Consider the following 24,290-nt stretch of genomic DNA (forward strand, 5'->3'; position numbering starts at 1 on the left):
ACAGCTGGATGGTCCATTCATCCAGGATGGACAAAGATGAAATTTGGCAGGGAGGTAGATTATAATTAGTAAACGTCCGCTAAAAACGGATTTTGCGATATTCCACCGCTAAGGGGTTTAATTGGGGTTGATAGTTTGTATGAAACATATACAGCAGGATCGGTTTAAAGCAAAATAACCGCGTTGCAACCCTATGTGTTCAAGAAACATTTATATTGATCACTTATAACTTTTAACTGAGGTAGGGCACAGCAGGAATTGTCTGCTCAAACTATGGAGCTGCCCAACTGGGGTAGTACCTCGACCTTACAGAAGATCACAGCAAAATAATACTGTTTTCAAGCAGTATTGTGTTCCTGTTGGTGAGTAAGGTGATCAAAGCTCCTGGGGGATTGGGGATTGGGTCGGCAACGCGCTTGCGATGCTTCTGGTGTTGCAGGTGTCTATAAGCTACGGTAATCGCTTATCATCAGGTGAGCCGTACGCAGTAGTACAAAAAAATATATTTTTTACAATATCCTTTACGTTACTAGAATACTTTTTATTTACCCCTGTCGTCACGGAGTCACGAAGGAGCGTGCGTTACGCTATTCTGTGGCATATAGTTACGTAGAACCATATTAAAAACTAAATTGCATGCAGTATATTTAAACATATTTACACTACAATACTATATTATTACTACATTATTTCATACCACAATTCTGACGAATTCAACAAACCATTTTGTTAAACGCGACGCGCGCTTCACGCGCACGTAGTCGCGGGCAACAGTTAGTGTATTATAAAACAAAGTCGCCAAAAATGTATGTGATCGATTCCCTCAAAATCTGCGGAACGGATTTTTATACGGTTTCATCAATGGAGAGAGGGCTTCAAGAGGAAGGCTTATAGAACGGCTAAGCCGAGAGTTTCACTGGAAGTTTGCCGGGAAAACTTTGTGTCACACCGATTTCAACGCGGGCGAAGCCGCGGGCACAGCTAGTAATTTTATAAGATTGTATTGATTGTGATTTCATTATAATGTACCGTTCTTACAGTAATTGTTATTTGTTGAAGTATCGGAAAAGCATAAAGATGGTGGTACCATCTTACATTTTAATAAATACTTTAATTATTGTATTAATTAATATTAATTTATTTAATACTAATTTTTTGATTGGTCAGTCACCATTTTGTAATCTATTGGCGCGATTATTGACCTATAAGTATGATAATTTTTAAGTAAAGAGGCAGTTGTTGTTTAATTATTGCGCGGCTAACATTGCTGCTTGATAAGTGGCGTATAAGTGATTAGTGTGATAACTAATTCAATATAGTTACAAGTGTGTATTGTGGATGAATAACTACAGATATAAAGTAAGAAATAAGTGTCACACGTGAGGCGTATTTATTGGAACAGATTTTTATATTATAACAGGTATTTGAAAGTAACAAATAACAACTGTTGTTCTGAATTTGAAATAACTGTTATCTAAAATAACATTAAATAACAGATACATACACGGTAGTTCTAGCACTAGCGTCCTAGAAGTCCCCCATTCTTCAAACCAAATACCCGAGCCCTCTTCGCAGCAGCCACCTGAAACGGTTCTCCAAGTCTTAGCAACGCCACAACTGGTGTCACAGCCACTACCACCAAAGAGGACTTTTGGCCACCAGCCAATAACAAATGTCCAAAAGAGAAATTAAAATATGAAGACGGATATAGACAAAAAATTATGAATATATTTATAATGGATTTCCAACCATTTAGAATTGTTGAGGATCGCGGTTTTCGCGAGTTGAATTACGCGTTTCCTCACTATACCATCCCCACCAGAATTTTTTTTTCAAACGGCATGCTACTGGCCGTGTATGAAAAGGTCTTGACCTTTTGGCAAGGCACAGTTAAGAGAAAGTGTCCATACACAAGTGAAGTCACTTTGTATCACTGTTGATATGTGGATATCCTGTGCAAACGATTCCATGTTGGCTGTGACTGGACATTATATTGAGGAGGAAGAATTTGTCCTGAAGTCATTTTTTCTAGAGTGTATTCCTCTTATGAACACACATACAGCAAAAAATTTGGCTGACAGCATAAACCATATATGCGAGGACTGGAGAGTAGCAGATAAAATACTCTTGGCCGTATCGGACAACGGTGCAAATATTTAAAGTGCAATCGAAAGGGAACTTGGGTGGAAACATTTTCCCTGCTACAGTCACACCCTAAATTTAGCCGTCAACGACTTTTTCAAAAACCCTGTCGTTGCAGAGCTACTTTCAAAAATAAAAGGCATAGTACGGCACTTCAAACACAGCAATGTCGCTTGGGAAAAATTAAAAAAGTACCAAGAACAAGCAGGTACCACACCGAAACGGCTTGTTCAAGAGGTCCCAACGAGGTGGAATTCCACTTATTATATGCTCGGAAGATGTGTGGAACTCAAATAACCACTTAACAGTGCAATGGCCAACCTTGAGATAGACGCCATATCAGGATATGAGTGGTGTATTATCCAAGAATTGTGTGCCATTTTACGTCCGTGTAAGTGACACGGGAATTGTGCGGACAAAAGTTCGTAACAGGCAGCCTAGTGATTCCTATCACTATAGGACTCATTAAAGCCCTGGATAATATGTCCGAAGAACAAACTTTAATGCCATTTATGGAAAGTTTGCGGCAGGATTTAATTGGAAGCATTAAAAGAAGGTTTTTAAACTTAAACCGTAGTAAAACTTTTGGGAATTGTTTCTTTCTAGATCCCCGGTTTAAGTTTTACTTCGATGAGGCAAATATTGCAGAAGAAACAAAATGGCGAATTGTTTCTATGGTAGCAGCACAGATTTCCCGGAGTACGGCCCCACAAGGCGAAGTATTTACTACTGCGGAACCTACAACATCAGTTAGCCACACAACATCCATATGGCAAGATTTTGATTAAAAAATGCGACGGATACAACCGGAAGGTACAGCTCAATCCCGTACTATTGTAGAAGTACAGCGATACTATGACGACAAAATCATCGGACGAACGGAATGTCCTTTAAAATGGTGGAGAGATCACAAAACAGTTAACCCTACATTGTACAAATTAGCCGCCAAAAATTTAAATGCGATGGCGTCATCTGTTCCCTGCGAAAGGGTATTGTCAGCTCCGGGGAATATTCTTAATGAAAGGCGAACTCGTTTAGGTGTTAGAAAGTTACAGCAACTAATTTTTTTGCAACAAAATATGTAAGAAATGTGTAAATATAAATTAGTTAAATGTAACTTTTTTGTTTTTATTTTTTTAAATAAATAGTAATGTACATAATACAGTGAATTGAACACTTCTAAATGCGTCAGTTGGAGTAATAAATATAGCTATAATTATTTCATTACATATTAACTGAAACTCCTAAGCCTTTAATAAAACATTATTGTGTTTGCCCACAAACGAAAAAAAACCGACTTCAAATACATACACAAGTAATACAACGTAAGTAGACGAAAAAATATTTAAGTTAATACGCATAATCAAAGTTTACTCAAAAAGTGCCAGCCAATCTCGATAAAATTAAAATAAGACTGCATGACAAGTATCAGCCCTCGATTAAAAAAAAGAATTATCGAAATCGGTAAACCCAGTAAAAAGTTATGAGGTGTAATATAACGTAACTCGACTAAAAATAGTCAAGCAAAGACGCATTATTAAATATAACTCAAAAAATACCCGTCCGATCTCGATAACATTCGAATGAGACAAATTAGCACGCAAAAGCTTTCATTTAAAAAAAGAATCATCGAAATCGATCTACCCAGTGAAAAGTTCTGAGGTAACATATATAAAAAAGTACAATTGAATTAAGAACCCCCTTTTTTGGAAGTCGGTTGATGAAGGGAATTATTCAGTTAACAAGAACAAAATTCGTTATCCGCATAAACTTAAATAACAGGCTGTTATTTTATAACAGGTATTGATATCTGTTATTTTTCCATAACAGTAACAGATATAACAGGTAACATGTTTCACTTGTTATAACCCACATTTAATAAGTGTTACATTAAGTGTTTTCAGTCGTGTTCTACAAGAGTTTGAAAACGAGAGAGAGAGGGAGAGAATTAAATGCGCCGCACACATAATTACATATCTGCAAGTATAATGCGTGGTGGATTAAGCTCTGATCCTTCTTATACATGGGGAAAGTGCCCAGTAGTGGGATATTACAGGCTGAAGCAAAGTACAATGCGAAGTCTCAGTCCCTATACCACGAGTTAGAACACAAAGTGATCGGCGACATTGGTCAAGAACTTGAGAATGAAATAGAGAAAGATATATATATATATATATATATATATATATACGAGGGGCAGCTGAAAAGTTCTGAGCCTAGGGTACTTGCAGTCGTACTATTTACTTATCCAGTGGGTCACTATTTGAACGACATCTACCCACCATGTAAGCGAAGTTTCACGTCATTAGCTTCATTACGCTTTGAGTAATTGAACCGTAAACATCACCATGTCTGAGTCATCACTGCACTTAACGAAGTTTGAGCATCGCGCCGCCATCAAATTCCTCGTTAAAAAGGGAAAAACAGCAAAAGAAATTTTTGAAGAAACTTCTAGTGTATACGGAGATTCTGGACCGTCGTCAGCCACGGTTAAACGATGGACACGCCTATTATAACAAGGCAGAGAGACTCTGGAAGATGACCCCCGCTCGGGTCGGCCGAACACCACAGTCACCGATGAAAACATCGAAAAAGTAAAAAAAAATGTACTGGACGATCGCCGAATAAAATTGTGGCAGATAGCAGAAGAGCTTGGCTTTAGTAAGGAACGAGTTGGAGATATTATGCACAATCATTTGCATATGAATAAAGTCAGTGCGCGTTGGGTGCCAAAAATGCTCACCCCACTTGACAAGCAGCGGCGCGTTGAAACTTCTGAAGAGTTTTTAGACTTGTGCAAGGATAATTTGGAAGAAGTTTGCACTCGTATTGTTACCGTTGATGAAACGTGGATCCGACAATATGACCCAGAATCAAAACAGGAGTCAATGCAGTGGATAGAGAAGGGGGAAAGACCGCCGAAGAAGTTCAAGGTGGAAAAAAAGGCTTCCAAAATCATGGCCACCATTTTTTGGGATTGCGAAGGAGTTTTGCTCATAGATTACCTTCAAAAAAAAACTACAATGAATGCAGAGTATTATGCTGGGCTTTTAAAAAAAGTTCGCGAAGCCATTGTCGAAAAAAGAAGAGGTAAAATCAGCAAAAGAATTTTGTTTTTGCAAGACAACGCGCCGGTTCACACGGCGCGCATTGCGAAGCAAGCCTTGCGAGAAACTGGCTTCGATGAAGTAAATCACCCTCCCTATAGTCCAGATCTGGCCCCTAGCGATTATTTTTTATTTAAAAATTTGAAAAAAGACTTACGGGGACGAAGATTTGGGGATGATGAAGAGATGAAGGTGGCCGTTAATGAACATTTTCTAGCCAAAGACGCGGGTTACTTTTTATCAGGGATACAAGCCCTCTATAAAAGACGTCAAAGGTGCATTGAAGTCCAGGGGGACTATATTGAAAAATAAATTTTATTTAGATTTTTATCTAGACTCTTAATGCCCTAGGCTCAGAACTTTTCAGCCGCCCCTCGTATATATATATATATATATATATATATATATATATATATATATATATATATATATATATAGAGAGAGAAAGAGAGAGAGAGAGAGTGGGAGAAAGAGAGAGAGACCTTGCAGTGGTGTCGCGCCTGCTGCGGCACGCAGAGCGGGCGCAGCGCGTCGAGCCAGGCGCGCAGCTCGTGCGCCGCGCCCGCCGCCAGGAACGTGTGCGTGGACAGGCACGGCAGGGCGCGCTCCACCAGCTGGAAGCAGAACTCGCGCTCCCACAGCGACTCGTGAACCTGCGACACCACACAAAAACTTATAGGTACTTGGACCACGACTAGAACCTGACAAACTGAAAGCTTATCAATAATTTTCACTTAGCAACTATTTTTTTAAAGATTTTTTGAAACGATCACGAACCTCTCTGTGCAATTATTTATTACAAATAAAATCTGGTCTGCCAATATTATTATTTCGTATTTTATAAATAGCTCCAAAACTGGACTCACCTGATATAAATATGCACAGGAGAGATCAATCAGCCCCTTAGGCTTAGTTCGCTTCGGAGAGTCATAGAAATAGAGATGGGTATCAGTCCCTTCTTGCAGAAGAACGAAATAAAGCGCCTTCCACTTCTTGGCCCCTTTGTCTGACTTCTTATGCAAGTACCCTTGGTGTTTAATGCCCTTCATCTTTTTGAGTCCAATTTGATCCCTACATTCCCTTAGTGTCGCATATATTTTCTCAGCGGCAGCCCCAGTTGCGTTTTGTTGGAGCTCTATTTGATGACCTTCAGCGATTAACTATAAATTATAAAAAAAATCTTATCTTTAAAATTTTTACTTTTAGAGTTTTTAGTTTAATTATTTTTAGTTTTGTTACATATTAAATTTTAGATGAAATAAGCGAGCAAAAACTTTAATATTTAAGAAGTAAGATCAATTTAATTTGTCAGTGCAGAAAGTTTGATTTCAATAACGAAGCATCAAACAATAAACAATTTGTTTTCAAAGCGCAGACGCCATTTTGAAGACTTCTACTCATAACGGATGTTTAAGATAATCAGTACCTTTAGCGTTTCTAGCAGCCGGTTTTATTTATTAATTTAGAATTTCGAAGAAGTTGTACTTATAACTGCACCTTATAAAAACGTTAACGATAGTAAAGAAATTAGTCCTTATTTGCAGTTTCCTTAATCATTTTGAAGTTTTTTTAACCGACTTCCAAAAAAGGAGGAGGTTCTCAATTCGACTGTATTTTTTTTTTTATGTATGTTACATCAGAACTTTTGACTGGGTGGAGCGATTTCGACAAATTTTCTTTTAATCGAAAGGTGGTGTGTGCCAATTGGTCCCATTTAAATTTATTTGAGATCTAACAACTACTTTTCGAGTTATATCTAATAATGCGTTTTTACTTGACGCTTTTTTCGTCGACCTGCGTTGTATTATACCGCATAACTTTCTACTGGATGTACGGATTTTGATAATTCTTTTTTTGTTGGAAAGGAGATATCCCAAGTTTAGTACCATCATAAGGAAACCAGGATCTGATGATGGGATCCCAGAGAAATTGATGGAAATTCTTGAAAATCCGCAATAACTTTTTACTGGGTGTACCGATTTTGATAATTCTTTTTTTGTTGGAAAGAAGATATCCTTAGTTTAGTACCATGATAAGGAAACCAGGATCTGATGATGGGATCTTAGAGAAATCGAGGGAACTTCTTGAAAATCCGCAATAACTTTTTATTAGGTGTACCGATTTTAATGATTTTTAATTTAATCGAAAGCCGATGTTTATCATGTGGTCACATTTAAATTTCATCGAGATCTGATAACGACTTTTTGAGTAATCTTTGATAATGCGTTGTTACTTGACTATTTTTTCGTCGTTCTACGTTGTATTACTCTTCGATGTAATTGAAGTCGGTTTTTTTTTCGTTTGCGAGCAAACACAATTATTACATGATTATTATTTCTATATATGTATGTATCATGTAGTGTAGCGTCTTCGGTGCGACAAAGCCAGTACTGCGGTCACCAACCCGCTTGCCCAGCGTGGTGACTATGGGCAAAACACATGAGTTCACGTTTTTTTTGGCGTAAACTTGTGGAGGCCTATATCCAGCAGTGGACTGTATAGGCTGTGATGATGATGATGTATATGTACACTATAAATAACTTACAGGTTGTCCAAGAGTGTGTCCTTCAACAATTTGCTCTTTTCTGTATCGGTTAATGACCGCATCCAAGCATTCGAACGTCCTCCCTCCCATCAAGTACCGCACCCCCTTCTTTTCTATCCTGAATCTTTGAATCTGATTGTTTATGTGGAAGAACAAGGAGTAATCCCCAGGAGAATTGTCAGAGGGTCTAGAAAATAAAATATTAAAAACTGTTTATTCAAGTCAAAATAAATATATAAATACATTTAAACCTATACATACAACGAATGAATGTAATTTTTAAAAATTTTGGAAAGTTAAATGGATAAGTATTTGTTAGATAAATATAATAATGAATATGTTTACATACACACACACGGTCGTCTGTTCCAATGTCAGGAAGCTATATATAATACCTAGGTTTGATTATAGACGGCTGATATAGGTTTATATTTTTTATAATGTACTTAAAAACAATAGATGTATTAATAAATTAATAGATAAATATTACACTCTATCTCGCGAGTGGAAATGAAAACCAAAACCCCTGGATCATAAAGCAGAATCATTGCGCCAACGGCCTAGTCGAAACATAGAAATGAGAACGGTTTTCGACAACTGGTAATTCACGACAAAAATTTATCTTCTGTTTGAATAAAGATAAACCACATGCAACACATTGCTTTGTCATTGTTTTAAAATAAACAGCTTTATCACTACTGGTTAACGTAATGTGTCATGCGGAAGTAGTTTGGGGACAAAAATTATTTTTATTTATTTATCAACTGCACCGAACAAATCTTCAAATTACGTATGTACGGGTTAAAGTTATACATAACGACAACGATCTCGAGGACGAAAATTTAAGTAAATGAACGGAAAAAAAAATCAAAATACGTAATACGATTTTAACAACAGCCAAAAGGGTAAAGTTTCGTCTACAGCCATAGTGCCTATTAATAATAAGTAAAATGTGTCGTAAAATTTTAGTAATAAATAACTTTAGGATCGAGTATACGCTGGATTACATATGAAAGTAAAAAATATGCTAGAGCTGTTAAATATAGTTCTAAACCTCAAAAATATTTTACGATAGCATATTTTAATCATTCACGATTTGTATAATTCATATTGTTTTATTACTAATTAAATTAGCTCGTAACTACAAAAAATGTAACTTTGTTATACCGTTCAATTAAGATTACACATATTTATTTAACATTACTATTAGACAGTTATAATAAAACTAAAGAAATCACTATATTATAATATTAAGTGTTAAAGTTATCTGTATATGTTCAGTAGAAATACGGTTTAAGTTTATTATTATGTTATAGTATAATTATTTAAGAGTTATTGTGTAAACCAAGTCTGAATAAAGGCTCTTTTTATTTTTATTATTTTTTTTATTATTAGACAGTTAAGACATATTATTGGGCTGTAAATGTAACACCTGTAACGCGACTTGACACCGGATTGACTGAATTCTTTTACAAAGAAGAATCTACTGTTCCATCACATTACATATGGAGGATATTATCCGACTAGCCGGTACATGCAATCGGTAGTGAGCCTGCTGTGTGTATTCGATTTCCACCCCGAGTCTAGTTTATTGTTTACATACGTATTATAATTGTATGAACATAAAAAATTGTGTATATTTATGTCTGAAACAGTAATTAAGTTGTCTACGAATGGAATGTGTATGTTGAACATATGTATTACTATCGCTTATTATTCGTTAACTTTATATACGTCTATGTATGTCTATTACAACTTTCCATTTATATATGCCATGTACGTACATATACTTTATTTTAATTTTTTTTACATTATTTATCTGTCTAAATATATTGTATATGTTTAGGTAAAACTGTACACCTAAACCGTCTACATATATACCATTTCCTCTACCCAAAGGTTGCCTGGAAGAGATGGCTCATTAGCGATAAGGCCGCCTTTTGTACTTATCTCCTGTTTTTATTTTTGTAATTTTGCTCACTTTTGGTGTACAATAAAGTTATTATTATTATTATTATTACTAGCTGACCCCGCAAACGTTGTTTTGTCATATATTTTATTAACCTTCTCAATCCCCCCCCCCCTATAACTTGGGGAATTAAAAATAGATGTTGGCCGATTCTCAGACCTACCTGATATGCACCCAACATTTCACAATATTTTATTAACTCTTTTAACCTCCCCCCCCATCACTTAGGGGAATGAAAAATAGATGTTGTTCGATTCTCAGACCTACTCGATATGCACACAAAATTTCATGAGAATCGGTCAAGCCGTTTTGGAGGACTTTAACTACAAACACCGCGACACGATAATTTTATTAGATTATCGCTGCTATAAATATATAAATATTAGCAACTACACAGGTCATCAAAAAAATCGACCCACCCACTTTTTGTTTAATATTTATCGATTGTTTCACAGATAAGCTGTTTCACACGTTTGTTTTTTATTTTGAGGGTCGGTTACGATGTTTGGCATCTTATTTGTCGTAAATCTTATTGAACTTGAAGGTACTTAACCATTTTTTATACAGAAACACTGTTGAGTACTGATTTGATGGTTTTACATCGTAACAAATTCGAATCGTTCTTTGAGTCCGGAAGAGCCCTTTGTAGGGATTACTTGTTAATAACGTTAAGTTTATTTACTGTGGCTGTATTTTGATTCATTTTGACTAAAAATAATGAACACTACAGAAGCTGAGGCGGCCCAAGTTGTGGCTTTGCTGCAACAAGGCATAAGTCAACGTATCGTGGCCAGGAGGTTAAATCTGAGCTGTTCTGCAGTTCGGCGAGTTTACCAAAGGTTTCTGGAGACTCGGCAGTATCGAAGAAGGTCTGGATCTGGAAGACATAGAGTGACAACTCAAAGAGATGACCGCTTTATAGTGTTATCAGCTCTACGGAATCGACACCTATCTGGTGTTGATCTCCAGCGACGCTTACGCGAAGATCGGGGGGTGGCTATAAGTGACAGTACTGTAAGAAGGAGACTTCGTGAGCAGAATTTAAGACCACATAAGCCAGCAACAGGACCACAATTGACCACAGCTCATCGACAAGCCAGACTTCAATTCGCACGTAATCATATCAACTGGACCATAGGCCAATGGGAGTTAGTTCTTTTTAGTGATGAGAGTCGAATGACTTTACACGGTTCTGATGGACGCCGTAATGTCATGCGACGGCCAGGTGAACGTTATACCCAGTGTTGCATAAGGGAAACTGTCAGTTATGGTGGGGGCTCTGTAATGTTTTGGGGTGGAATATCTTTGACTGGACGGACGGAGCTGGTTTTCATACGAAGAGGTGCTTTAACTGCTGCACGCTATATCACAGAGATCTTAGAAGACCATGTGATGCCTTATGCCGGCTATATTGGAGAAAACTTTGAATTAATGCATGATAATGCACGACCACACGTAGCGCGCATCACCACCGATTACCTTCAAGAGGTTGGCATTCGGGTAATGTCCTGGCCAGCAAGAAGCCCCGATCTCAATCCTATAGAGCATATGTGGGACACCCTAAAACAAAAGGTTAGAGCCCGTAATCCAGTCCCTACAACATTAGGAGACCTGGAAACCGCCATTAGGGAAGAATGGAACCGAATCCCTCAGGAGACCATTAAAATCTTGATAAGGTCATTAAAACGGCGGATGCAGGCCGTCATTCGAGCAAGAGGAGGGAATACGCAATATTAAATTGCAACAATTGTATGCATACCATTTAAGACTAAAAAACTAGAGCGTATTAAAAATTAATCAAAAAATCGTGTAAAATTAAAGATTCTGATTTTTAAATCAAAATCTTAAAAAAAAAACATTTTGATGTTTTAATTGTGATTAAATTGTTGTAAATAAACAAGTTCAATAAAACATTATTCAGTACTAAAAAGTTTTATTGTGATTTGTTTAAAAAAAACGTGATTATCGGTAAAAACGCAGGTGGGCCGATTTTTTTGATGACCAGTTTATATAAATAATGCTGTGTGGTTACGACATCAAAGAATATAGCCACCCCATCTCTTCCCGTGGGTGTCGTAAGAGGCGACTAAGGGATAACAAAGTTCCACTATCATCTTGCTTACTATGAACTTAAAAAGCCGACCGATGACGGGATAACCATCCAACTGCTGGCTTTGAAATTCACAGGCCGAAGACGGGCAGCAGCGTCTTCGCTGCGACAAAACCAGCCCTGCGGTCACCAACCCGCCTGCCCAGCGTGGTGACCATGGGCAAAACACATGAGTTCACGCCATTTTTGGCGTGAACTTGTGGAGGCCTATGTCCAGTAGTGGACTGCGAAAGGCTGCTGTGATGTGATGATATAAATACATGAATATATGTACATCATACCTGACGACCGCTCTGGTGTAGTGGTGCGAGTGCCGTGTTGGCGCCTACACACCGGTGGTCGCGGGTTCGATTCCCGCTCAGAGTAAATATTTCTATAAATATTTATTTCCGGTCTGAGTGTTTCTCCTCATGGGTCTCCCCACTGTGCCTCTGAGAGCACATTAAGCTGTCGGTCCCGGTTGTTATCATAGTTATACACCTGATAGCGATTGTTACTAATAGTAGTGACTATATCCGCCAACACGCGTGTAGGATTAAGTATCGATTCTTCTCCTACATGGAGGAAGAGGCCTATGCCCAGCAGTGGAATGTACACGCTGAAGCACACAGCACAACCATACCTGACTAAGAAGCTCCCAGGTCCAGCTTTAACGAGCATATCCACAGCCTCGCTCTTGGTGCAGTTGGGATGAAACCAAGAGAACACGGTATTTGGGTCGATAGAGGGATCTAGATCCTCGACTAGCTCACGAAAGATCATTCCTTGCTCACCCGTTCTGTTGAGAAATTGAACAATATCGATGTTATTAAAATTGTCCTCTTTTAGAGTGAGGAAAATATCACTATTTTTTTTCTTCCTAGCTATAGAGATTAAGGTAAGCATAACTAATAATTATTTATTTGATACTACATTTAAAGTACAAGATTTTTTTTTTTTGACTTACCGAACTCTAAAAAAGCGAAAATAATATGACAATTGTATAGTAACATAAATAAATATTAATTAAATTTGAAAAGACAATTTCTGAAAGTTAATTTGGGTGAGTCGGCTGGTACTTGGTAGTAACTAACAAGAACAATACAAATTTCTTGCCCTATCTTGACAATGCACATAGTTGTTTTTTTTTTTCATTTGAATCAGTTATAACGCAACGCAATCATTCTACCTTGACAGTTCAACTTGACCTGCCACGACCTCATGAATTATAAGGATGCCCATAACCGACTGAGAAAAAATATACTTGCAAGTAATCATTACACCGACTTTTCTTACTTTTTGTCAGATGGAATGTCGTTTCCAAAAAAAGCTTTGTTATTTTTTTTTTCTTTACAGATGAGAAACAAAAGGACTAAGAGTCTAATCACGATGATATTTTTATTGAAATTTGTATGCTACTATAATCGTAATTATCGTAATTTCTATAGGTAGTGTTTATAAAAATAAATAAGTAAAAACGGTTCTTACAATTTTACTACTTAATATAATTTATATACATTGGTTCCAAATTTTGAATATAACTATTCGTAAACGTATTCTGACAACATAAATGTACAATACGTAAACATATTTTTAGAAAGTCATAACTAACGAACACTGCACGACACAAAAAAAAAGTTATAAAGGATTTTACTTTTAGCGAAAATTAATAATGGATACTTTTTTTTTAAATGAGCTTAACGACGTAGAGCTTTTCATGACTTTAATCCATCATTATAACTTTCTGTCACATATGTTCTTTTATAAGAATATAGTTCGTCGTATAGAGACGTTGATGGCAGTTTCTAATATTTCGTTGGCAGTTTCTAATGTTTCAAATATTGTACGTATAAATATACGTCTTTGATAATAATAAAAAAATGTGTAAGTATCAAAGCGAAAAGAAAACTAATGGATAAAACTTTAACGTTCATTAGAGAGTAGACACGTATCTAGGTAATAAATAAGTAGGAGCGGTCCCCCAACGCGTCCCCATACTTAGGTACTTTAAGATTGAGTTTCTTTAATTATTTTTTAATTTTTAAAGGAAACTCAGGTTATTGTGTCGGAGTTTTTTTTTATTTTTTATTTAATTTTTATAAAATAATAATGAAGCAGCTCATATAGTAAATAAAACAAAGGTTACTTAAAACTGCCCATCACTTCCTCTCATTTATGGCCGTGTAAAGAATAGTAATATTTATGGTCTGTTTCATCAGTTGTGGGTAACACTAATTGACGGATGAGAATAACCGACATTAAAAAGTTTTTGATTATTATTCTTTTTTACCATTGAATTGTATTATATATATGAGATATTTTATTCGCATATATTAATCTTAATTGCAGTTTATGAATTGAGGAGAACCAGGTACTACTGGTCTAATCTATCTCAAAGTCAAAGTCCATTTGTATCGTCATCCGTCAGATAACGTTATCCACAACTGGTGAAACAGGCCCTTAGACTTTATTTAAGACATTCGCTTTTGTTGAAAAATTACAATATCATATTTAGTAGAAGTGAACTCGGTTGAGTTTTTGACTACAGCTATGTTACAGTATATTGTAGCATAACTTTCATAGTCTAAACCTACCTTTGAAGTAATTTTAGAAAAGCTTTTTTTTCTTAATTTTATTTTTAAATTCATCTATGTTGCTTAGTTAAGTTAGGTTAGTTTAGACTATTTGTCATTGAATTTGTTACATTTGGAGCGGTCCCCCAACGCGATGTATTTTTTTTTAGAATTAATAATACTCGTACATACTTAGGTACTTTGAGTTTGAGTTTCTTTAATTATTTTTACTTTTTAAAGGCAACTCAGGTTATTGTGTCGGAGTTTTTTTTTTAATTTTTAATTTAATTTTATACTTTTTACTTTTATTATAATGTAGATTTTATTAAGTTGTTGATATAACATTAGGATAGATTCACAGGCATTCTGTTTTCCATCCCCACATTTAGTCCCATTAACTTCAAGGGGCTCAACCGATTTTTTTTAAATATTTTTCATTTATTTTTATTATTAATTTCGTAAAGTGCATGTGATGCTATTTCATTTGGTACTTGAGTAAATTTATTGACATTCGGATTTCCATCCTTATTTTCTCCCCACCACATATATTTGCAGATATTGGATATTTTCCCCACCTTTACCCCGAGCGTTTTTTTCAGGGCTCAACCGATTTTCATTGAACACATTATTTTGTAATGTGCACGTGATACGTTTTCATTTGAGACCCCACTAGATTATATTTGCAGACATTCGTTTATTCTTCCCCACTTTCACCCCTCACAACTTTTAAACGACTCAATCGATTTTCATCAACCATATCTAAAAACACTCGCCCGTAACTCACCAGACAGACAGACAGATAGATAGACAGACAGACACGTTAAACTTATAACACCCCTCTTTTTGCGTCGGGGGTTAAAAAATTGATCAATATTTACTGTCGAATAACTTTTTAGGGTTTTATTATAACTAGACGTTTTATTTTTCTCATTAATCATTACCTTTAAAGGAATTACGCTTTAACAGATACAAACAGGTGGAAGATATAAATAAATAAATAAATAAATAAATAAATAATAATAATAAGTAATAAATAAATAAATATTTACACAATAACACACGGTCGTCTGTTCCGAAAGTAAGCAACTTAATGCTTGTGTTATAGGTAACAGCCGACTGGTATATAGCTACATTTTTTTTTTTCGATGAACATACTTATAAATAATACATATATAAATATATAAATAAATATTTATATTACACCCAGACTCGGGGTGGGAATCGAACCCACAACCCTCGGAGCAGAAAGCAGGGTCACTACAAACTGCGCCAATGGGCTAGTCATAATAAACATCACAATAACAAAATTAATTACATTATTTTAGTTATAACGATAATTGTTAGAAAAAACTAACGCGTTTTACTTCGGTGCGGTTTTCTTCAGTAAATAGAGTGATTCCAGAGGAAGATTTGTATGTTTAATACGTGCATTTATACAATGTAAGTTATCACGACTCCACGCGGGTGAATAGGTTTCACCCGCGTGGAGTCGTGAGCGCTGAATCCAGTTAATACTAAGAGTAAAACAAGTCTATTAATATTGAAGGCCGAACCTGTGTGCGGTGACCCACAACCAGCCATCGCCCATGTCGTTATGTACGAAGAATATGTCGCCCTTCTGGAAGGTCAACTCGTCTGTGTCGGGCATCTTAGTGTAAGGTAAAATCGCCACTACACGCTACAAAAACAAATACTATATTGAATCCTGTATGTGTAAAATATGAACGAAAATTGTAATATTACGATATATTTTTGACAATTCACAATTTTATTTACGTTTTATATATTGAATTGATAGAATTACAGGCTTACCTTTTTGTCATTAACTGGTTCAGGTGGAGGTATGGGTTCTACCAAACGCTCGCGTTTCAGTAGATCAGAGCAGTGACTATAAAATCCCACTAACTCAGTCAAGGAGTCGAATTGACGACCTCCAATATAGTAATCACCACATACTGCAGTTATTCTATTGAGAGAAAATAGGTTTCATAGTTGAAAACATAATTCTTTATTTTTAATACGTAAAATATAGTTGATAATTTTGAAAGCAATAAATTTATATTTACTGTTTTGTTTATGTGTCCTGCTAGGACATCAAAAATAATCAAATAAGGAAAACTTTTCAATACAAACATTTCAGTTAACTTTAGGTATAAGTAAAATATTTTCTTTATCGATATGTATGTACAAATCAAAACTAGTTCTTATAAAGTATTTACCTAAAATGATTAATTCCTGTACGACCCAAGTAACTTAATACATATGACCCTGGTTTGCGATCACTTTCACGCACTGCAAAAAAATATTTATAATTGAATTTACTTAAAAAAAAATTAAAAATTATATTTATGTAAAGAAACGTTTACTATGTACATTCTCACTTTGAAACAGACTAATTCTTTTTTATCCATTGAATAAATTGATACTCAATAAAGTATCATTTTAAACCTTTGTTAACTGTTAATTTCCTGCTAATCACTATCCAAAAGGCTTTAGCTTCACAGTTTAAGCTGACCATTACACATAAAATTTAGAATAACAAACACGGCCAGTAGATTAAGTCTTCCATATTGATAAAAAAGTTAGATATGTATAAAGATTAAGGGGAAAAATGATGTCTAAAAACACTGGATAAATCCATCCATTATTTATTCCATTAGATATTAGGAAGAATACATATGTATTAGTGATGCAACAAATTTTGGATTTATCACATTCGCGAGTGCGAATAATGGTACTCAACATTCGAGATACTCGTAGTGAATGCGAATGTTTACTTTTCAAATAGTCCGCCTTAAGGTTATGAAATTTTGTATAGGTCAAGGGTCAGGTTTGAACCAGACATAATCGAGCCAAGACAGGTTGAATGACCTATTTTTGTGATAATGAGGGGTTTAACGAAGCGGCCGGTACCAACTGATTGTAAATGTTTACTGTTGCTTATGGATTATCTGCAAATTTAGAAGAGGCGCAAGCGTGATGCCTACCTTAATGAATAATATATCTAATTTAAATACTCAGCATTGCACAGTTTGTACGTACACGGAAAAATTGACCGAGAAGATCCAGTTCATGTGGAAGATATTTAGTCCTGTGGCAAAGGATACGATTGTAAAAACGTGACGGTAGTTCCGTACCGAAGAGTAATTAAAAACACTCCCCATTATCTCCATAGTCGGTATAATAAACACAGACAGACAACATCTCTTATTATACTTAAAGATTCTACACCATCCATAGGCTTTGGGTCATCGACAATGCGAATCGCCCGGCATTGAATGGAGTCAAATTGTTGGAGTTGTTATAGGTGAGCTTCTGCCTAAATTTTCGAATAGCACACAGGGACTGACCTAAACTTTGCAGAAGCTAATGCAGAGGCTAATGAAATGTTCTGATGTGAAGTATGGTCGCACTCTGGTCAGAATTCTTAGTTTTTTGGCAGCCATGGCGAACCCAGAATTTTGTAGTCGGGGAAAAAACAAATGTAAAACTCGATAATTAGTAGAGAATTCAATTATTTTTATTTACTGCAACTTTTAATTCACTTCACTTATCTACACTACTACAATAGCTTGCGGATATTTTAGTTAAATCTGTCTTCTCTTATTAAAATCTAAAATATCAATTATTAGCTTCCAGTCAGGGTGGGGCAAATCCACCTTCCCACCGTGGGTAAGTCCATGTTTGCAGCCACTGGATTTGTTCTCCAAGTGATCTCGAAATTATACTTCATTTGTTATCTACCTCAAGGATCCCAATAATTTTATTAATATTCAATAAACATTCGGAAAACTCGGCACTACAATATAGGGGCTTTCTTAGGGAGAAACGCGCAAATGGTGTCTATGAGGGATTAAATTGGGCGAAACTAGTCTGCCTCATTCGGAGTACTACTCCAAGGAGGTCTCGATTTCAAACATAAATTATAATCTGTCCCCCACTACCCCCGGGACATATTAACCGGATACTATAAAAGCCATCACTTGTACTGTCACCAGTATAGCAAAGAATATTGCTGCTTTGGAACATCTCGTAACGTCGCAGAATAAACAGTGAGTGAGAGCAATGGGTCTTGAAAAACTTCAGTGTTGAGCCTGTAACATCCCACTGGTGAAAATAGGCTTTTTCCTCTACATAAATTTTTTCTGTAATCTGAACAAGCTGTCCGAGGCACAGTGGAAAAATCCACAAAGATATAAGACATCTTAGTATGTGAAAATTATTTAGAGAAAATAATTTCTCAATTCATAGTAAAACTTAAGTAAATCTTTGTTGTTGAATATGATTACAATTTGAAATAATATATTCTTTTGTATACAAATTAATTTTTTGTATGTACAAAAGTTTTTGTGCAGTAGTATTTTAGGCTGGATGACGATTGCGGAAAACCGGGATGTCTGGACTGCAATAGGCTGAGGTGACTGACTGTCTATTTTATTTTTGTACATTTGTATATATTTCCTATAATTATATAGTTTGTTTACACTGCTTTTTCAGATCTATTATCACATATTAAATAGAATCCCAATTAATATTTATATACAAATATTTTTTGCAATGAGCACAACTTAAACCTACAATCGTCATGAACATAAAGATTTAAGAAAGAGAATTATCAGTAAAATAGTAAAATATATATATATATATATATATATATATATATATATATATATATATATATATATATATATATATACTGACCCACATGTTCTTATTTGCCAAACAATAAATTCATATTAAAGGTTCATTGAAAATGCAGACATTGTCATTAGTTATTTGAATAAACAGAAACTTCCATGACAATAGTAGAATGCATGTTTTTTAAGGTTAATAGTTGCACTTATACACACACCATAACAATAAATATTATAGTGGGAAACACTGCTATTGTAAAACATATCAAAATGATAAAACAATGCTACAATTTATAACATGCTGATTATAGGCAAAAGAATTATGTATTTATTTTTAATTAGATACATTTACTAATTTTACATTGAATAGTCTACGTACACCAGAGTATTTTTAAGAAAAAAAAATCATATTAAAACAAATACGCATGAAATATTTTCATTTCTCACCTAGATAACTTCCATGCTTGCCTGCTGCCCAGAGTCTTTCTTCAGAGGTGTATCGATCCAAACGACCATGATACCATTCAGTTTCTGGTGGTGCAAGTACAGCTTGACGCTCACCTACAGATAAATACTCATTAATTACTATTGAATAGTTTTTCAATTAACTTTTATTATGAAGCCTAAATTATAAATATAACACACCGTTGGTACTAGGTCCATCAGCTTCATCCAACTCTAAATCCGCTGCTAACTCTCCTATATCAGCACCACCGTCCTCGGATTCCGTCGACGGCGAACCCAACTTATCCTTTATAGGGGGTCCTATAGGCGCTCCCATAGCACGAATAAGATCAGCCATTTTTACAAGTTTTCACCCAAAAAACTTTAACAGTTAGTTATTATTTAGAATAAGATGACTCATAGATTATACACATCAGTAACACAATAATTGTAAGTTATCCTAAAGTGTTTATGATCGAAGCAAAATAAAATGAAATCAAGTACCGATTTCCACTAAAGATGTATTCTATATAATAACATTCAATAGAATATTTTTTGATTTCTTTGAACTAGTAAAATCGAATTCTTTGCAAATAACAATTGTACAAGAAGACTAAAGATAATGTATTGTAAAATAAAATCTTTCCTAATACACATCGATACGCCCGTCCGATAATCAAACCACACAAAACTCACCAAATAGATTAATTTTGACAGCTTCTGTTAATAACAGTGTAGCCATTACTAAGCTACGTTGCCTGTGTCAATTTTAGTTAGCATTAGTATAGTAGCCAACTAGATAGGCTAAAACTCTCTTAATAACAAATTAATACAGTAATAAAGTTACCACCTTAGACTCATCCAACAAAGAGTTATTATAATCATGCAATATCATAAGCGGATTTCAAGAAATTGTCTCTCTCCTTAAAAGTTTTGTTACAAGTATTGTTCCATTTTTAACCGACTTAAAAAAGGAGGAGGTTTCTCAATTCAGTTAAAAATGAAACAATACTTGTAACAAATATATATATATATATATATATATATATATATATATATATATTAATGTATGTTCGGGGATAACTTCGTCGTTTGTGAACCGATTTTGATAATTCTTTTTTTTTTGGAAAGGGGATATCCCTGCAGGCCTAGCATGCGCGCCACGACAAAATTTTGTCTACCCCTTTTCTCGTATTATCTCTCTATGTCTACAGTAGCTAACATGCGTGCACGCGATACTCTTCTCGTTACGTCAATAGAAGAGATAATCATTAAATTTTAGTGATCTGTGATATTTATCTCTACGGAAACTAACATGACATCGTAATTTTGTCGAATTTTGTCGTTTTAGGAAGAGAAACTTCTCGTTTTCAATATTATCGACGAGAAAGACGATAAATAAAAAATAAATAAAACCGGGTGCCTATTTTTTGTATACCATGGCGTTTCCCTATTATAATTATATAATTTCGGTATACGAAGAGCGGGAAATGCGAAAAGTGCGTATGCGTATTTGCGCCCTGTTGCTTCTTATTCTAAATAATAATAATAATACTTTATTTCAGACCAAAGTATAAGTCCATATTGGGTTAGTACAACAAGACAAGACAACATTCAGAATAAAAAACAAAACAAAATTATATTAAAAAAATCAATAAGTAAAAATAAAATTAAATAGAATAAAAGTAAAATCAATAATCAAAAAAAAAAAAAATCAAAAATTCAAAAAATTTTAAAAATTAAAAAAAAATAAATAAACAATGCGTGATAGAATTACAATTATCTAATGTGCGACAAGATATAAAGCACAACACGAGCATATTGTTTTACATATATGATTAAATTCATTTACTTACGCCGTTTTATTTTCCATATTAGATTTTTTAAATTAGATATACACTTTTTATCTTAGCCAAAAGGCCGAGAACATTGTTAAATAAAACATGTGTCACTCGTTTGAAATTATACAAACGTTGGCTCATCCCGGTTTGGCACGATTGGTCAATAACCTTGTAAATTCAACTTTACGACATAAGAAATAAGAATGATATTCAGTTGTGATTATGGTTGATAATGTTTCTCTACTCGACAAGGCGAAGTCTTCGGAAGAGAATTTTGTCTCTCGTAGTGCGCATGTTAGGGTAATCGAGAAAATACTCGATGTAGACATTATCTCTCTCTCTCGTCAAGGGATATCTCGTTGTATGCATGCTAGGCCGGCTGGTGTGGTACCATGATAAACAAACCAGGATCTGATGATGGGATCCCAGAGAAATCGAGGGAAACTCTCGAAAATCCGCATAACTCTTTACTGGGTGTACCGATTTTGATGATTTTTAATTTAATCGAAAGCCCATGTTTATTGTTTATCATGTGGTCACATTTAATTTTCTTCGAGATCTGATTACAACTTTTGGAGTAATCTTTGATAATGCATATTAACTTGACTATTTTTTCGTCTACCTACGTTGTATTACTTGTCCTCGAAGTGTGAGCTGGCGCAGTGGCCTGGAGCCACCGGGTGGCCGTCTTCCCGATTTTAACGATCATCCTCTACTTATCCATCCCCTCCGGGAGCAGGTCCAGCGGACGCTGCATCCTGTTGATGACGATGATTTGGTTGTAAGACGACGCAAAGAACGCATATGTCGTCCGCATATATGACCAACAGTTCGTTCTCCTCCCTTTCCCGCAGGTGTCCTCGGAGGGTGAGAACGTCATCCGTGTACGCCGCGAATAGCCGAGGTGACAAACAGCTGCCTTTGGGTACTCCAGCTCGGATTGGGCGAGGGTCGGAGTCCTCGCCTTTTACCGAGACTTAGTAACTTCGGCTTTCCAAGAATAACGCCACCACAGATACGCAGGCAGTGCTGTCGTTTTGATAATCTTGGCCTGGAGGCCGGCATGCTATACAAGATACAAAGGCGTTCTCCATATTGAGAAAGACCCGACGGTGCAGTGCCGGTTATTTAACTCACTGGCCAAGTGTCCTATGACTCTCACCGGCTGGAGCGTCGTCGAAATGACTGCTACGAAAGCCAAACTGCTCCTCGCGCATAGGCAAATGTGGCGAAAGTCTCCGCAGCAGTAGACGCTCGAACTGGCTGAACTGGCGATGTCCTAGAGTAGCGTAATAGGCCGATAGTTCTCTGAGTGTCGGCGATCCTTTCCCGGTTTGGGAATGACGATGAACTTTCTAGTCTTCCATGCCTTGGAGAAATGTCTGATCTGGAGTATTTATTTATTTATTTATTTATTTTTATTTGGGAAACAAACAGTAAAATATAACACAAAGTAAAAAAGAACAGCAACAAGATAGTGCATATACCAGTTAAGTTTCCACTAACAACAAATCCTATCCCATTGAATGTCCTCGTGAGCACTGCGTGCTATCCCGTAGGCAACTGCATTAACGCGGCAGTACAGATCCGGTTGGACCCTGGCGCCTTTCGCTTAGGTAGGCGGGCAACTGCCCTCCGTAGCTTAGGCAGGGAGACGATGAGGGTACGTCATCTTAATATGGTTTACGGCCGCCAGAGACATGACGGTCGTTGGGTGTGCTGTGCAACAAAGACAGAATAGCATTCTGTCTCTTTTTCTATCACACATAAGGCTTTTATGTTTTAAAATATAACCAATTATAACGAAGCGTCACCTAACAGGCGTGGGCAGTGTACACCGTACCACGTGACCGCAACCATCGATAGCTATAACGTACAGTTGCGTTGACGCGAACGAAAAGTTATGACATTATCGTAATAATCTCCCACCATTGAAATTGGGCTTAGTTTCCTAAATTTATGGTTGGTTGAAATATTTATTCTTAATCTAAATTATTACTATTATAAAATAATTATGTATTTTCCTACGAATTGTGAAAGTACTAAAATATTGAAAGGTTATATATTTTTATCGGTCTTAATCAAAGAGCAACACGGAGGGGAGTAGCCATGTACAGGTTATTAAGAGATCTGCCACGAGACATTTACTAAAACATGGCGTTAACTTTCATATATAAGTATTTTTTAATCACATTATTACTGTATACTTCTTTTAAACATTTTTTAAACTTAAAAATTACAAACGTTATCGGTCGTGTTGTTTCGTATTTGTTTACCAACACAGGCCGCTCGCCCTCATACAATTTCTTTTCGTTTCTAATTTATTTTATTGATTACATAATTTTTTATTAGTATTTTTTTTGTAATAGATAGATTTTTTGTAATTTGCTGTGAAAATTAAAAATAAATACCAAGCTTAGTTAAACTTTAAAGTTGAAAGTGTTTAACTTTAAGCTTTTAAACCTAAAGAGTAAAGACCACGGGTAAAGACTAGACAAACCATAGACATTTGTCTATATAAGCGGAGGATAATTTGTGTCTATTGTTATTCACCATTCACCAATATATTTTGCGACGTTGTGTCAAGTTGAGAGTGTTCGTTCGAATTTTGAAGGCGTATTTAATTTTTTCTTTAAAACTTATTTGGTTGATTGATTGATATTACTATAGTTTTATTGCTTATAAATAATCTCAAGACTAATATTATCGTTTTGTTTTCGGTAAGTTCTTTAATACTGTGATTGATTTAATCTATTGCGCATTGTACTAAAGTGGGTCATGAGTTCATGACTCATGACAATGCAGTCGCCATTTTGTTATCGAGATCGTTCTTTTTTCTTTGTCTCGAATCATTTGAATTCCGATTTTTATCTTAACAATTAGCCATCCGTATTTCATCAAAATAACCAGTTTTTTACCACCTTTATTTACTTCGAACTACTTTTT

General features: G+C 35.5%; 1 protein-coding gene across 1 annotated transcript in view; it reads right to left on the reverse strand.

The window, feature by feature from the left end:
• Positions 1-19,861, reverse strand: part of LOC123659105 (ras GTPase-activating protein 1) — a 33,782-nt gene extending 13,921 nt beyond the window's left edge. The window contains exons 1-9 of the mRNA XM_045594367.1: positions 19,705-19,861; positions 19,507-19,620; positions 16,645-16,717; positions 16,238-16,391; positions 15,979-16,103; positions 12,496-12,651; positions 7,795-7,981; positions 6,116-6,409; positions 5,732-5,902 (exon numbers count right to left, since the gene is read on the reverse strand). Coding sequence (XP_045450323.1) covers positions 5,732-5,902; positions 6,116-6,409; positions 7,795-7,981; positions 12,496-12,651; positions 15,979-16,103; positions 16,238-16,391; positions 16,645-16,717; positions 19,507-19,620; positions 19,705-19,861 — 1,431 coding nt within the window. The remainder of the gene's footprint in view (positions 1-5,731; positions 5,903-6,115; positions 6,410-7,794; positions 7,982-12,495; positions 12,652-15,978; positions 16,104-16,237; positions 16,392-16,644; positions 16,718-19,506; positions 19,621-19,704) is intronic.
• Between the last annotated feature and the right edge of the window lie 4,429 nt (positions 19,862-24,290).

Source organism: Melitaea cinxia, chromosome 13, assembly GCF_905220565.1.
Source record: "Melitaea cinxia chromosome 13, ilMelCinx1.1, whole genome shotgun sequence".
In the NCBI taxonomy this organism is placed as follows: domain Eukaryota; kingdom Metazoa; phylum Arthropoda; class Insecta; order Lepidoptera; family Nymphalidae; genus Melitaea; species Melitaea cinxia.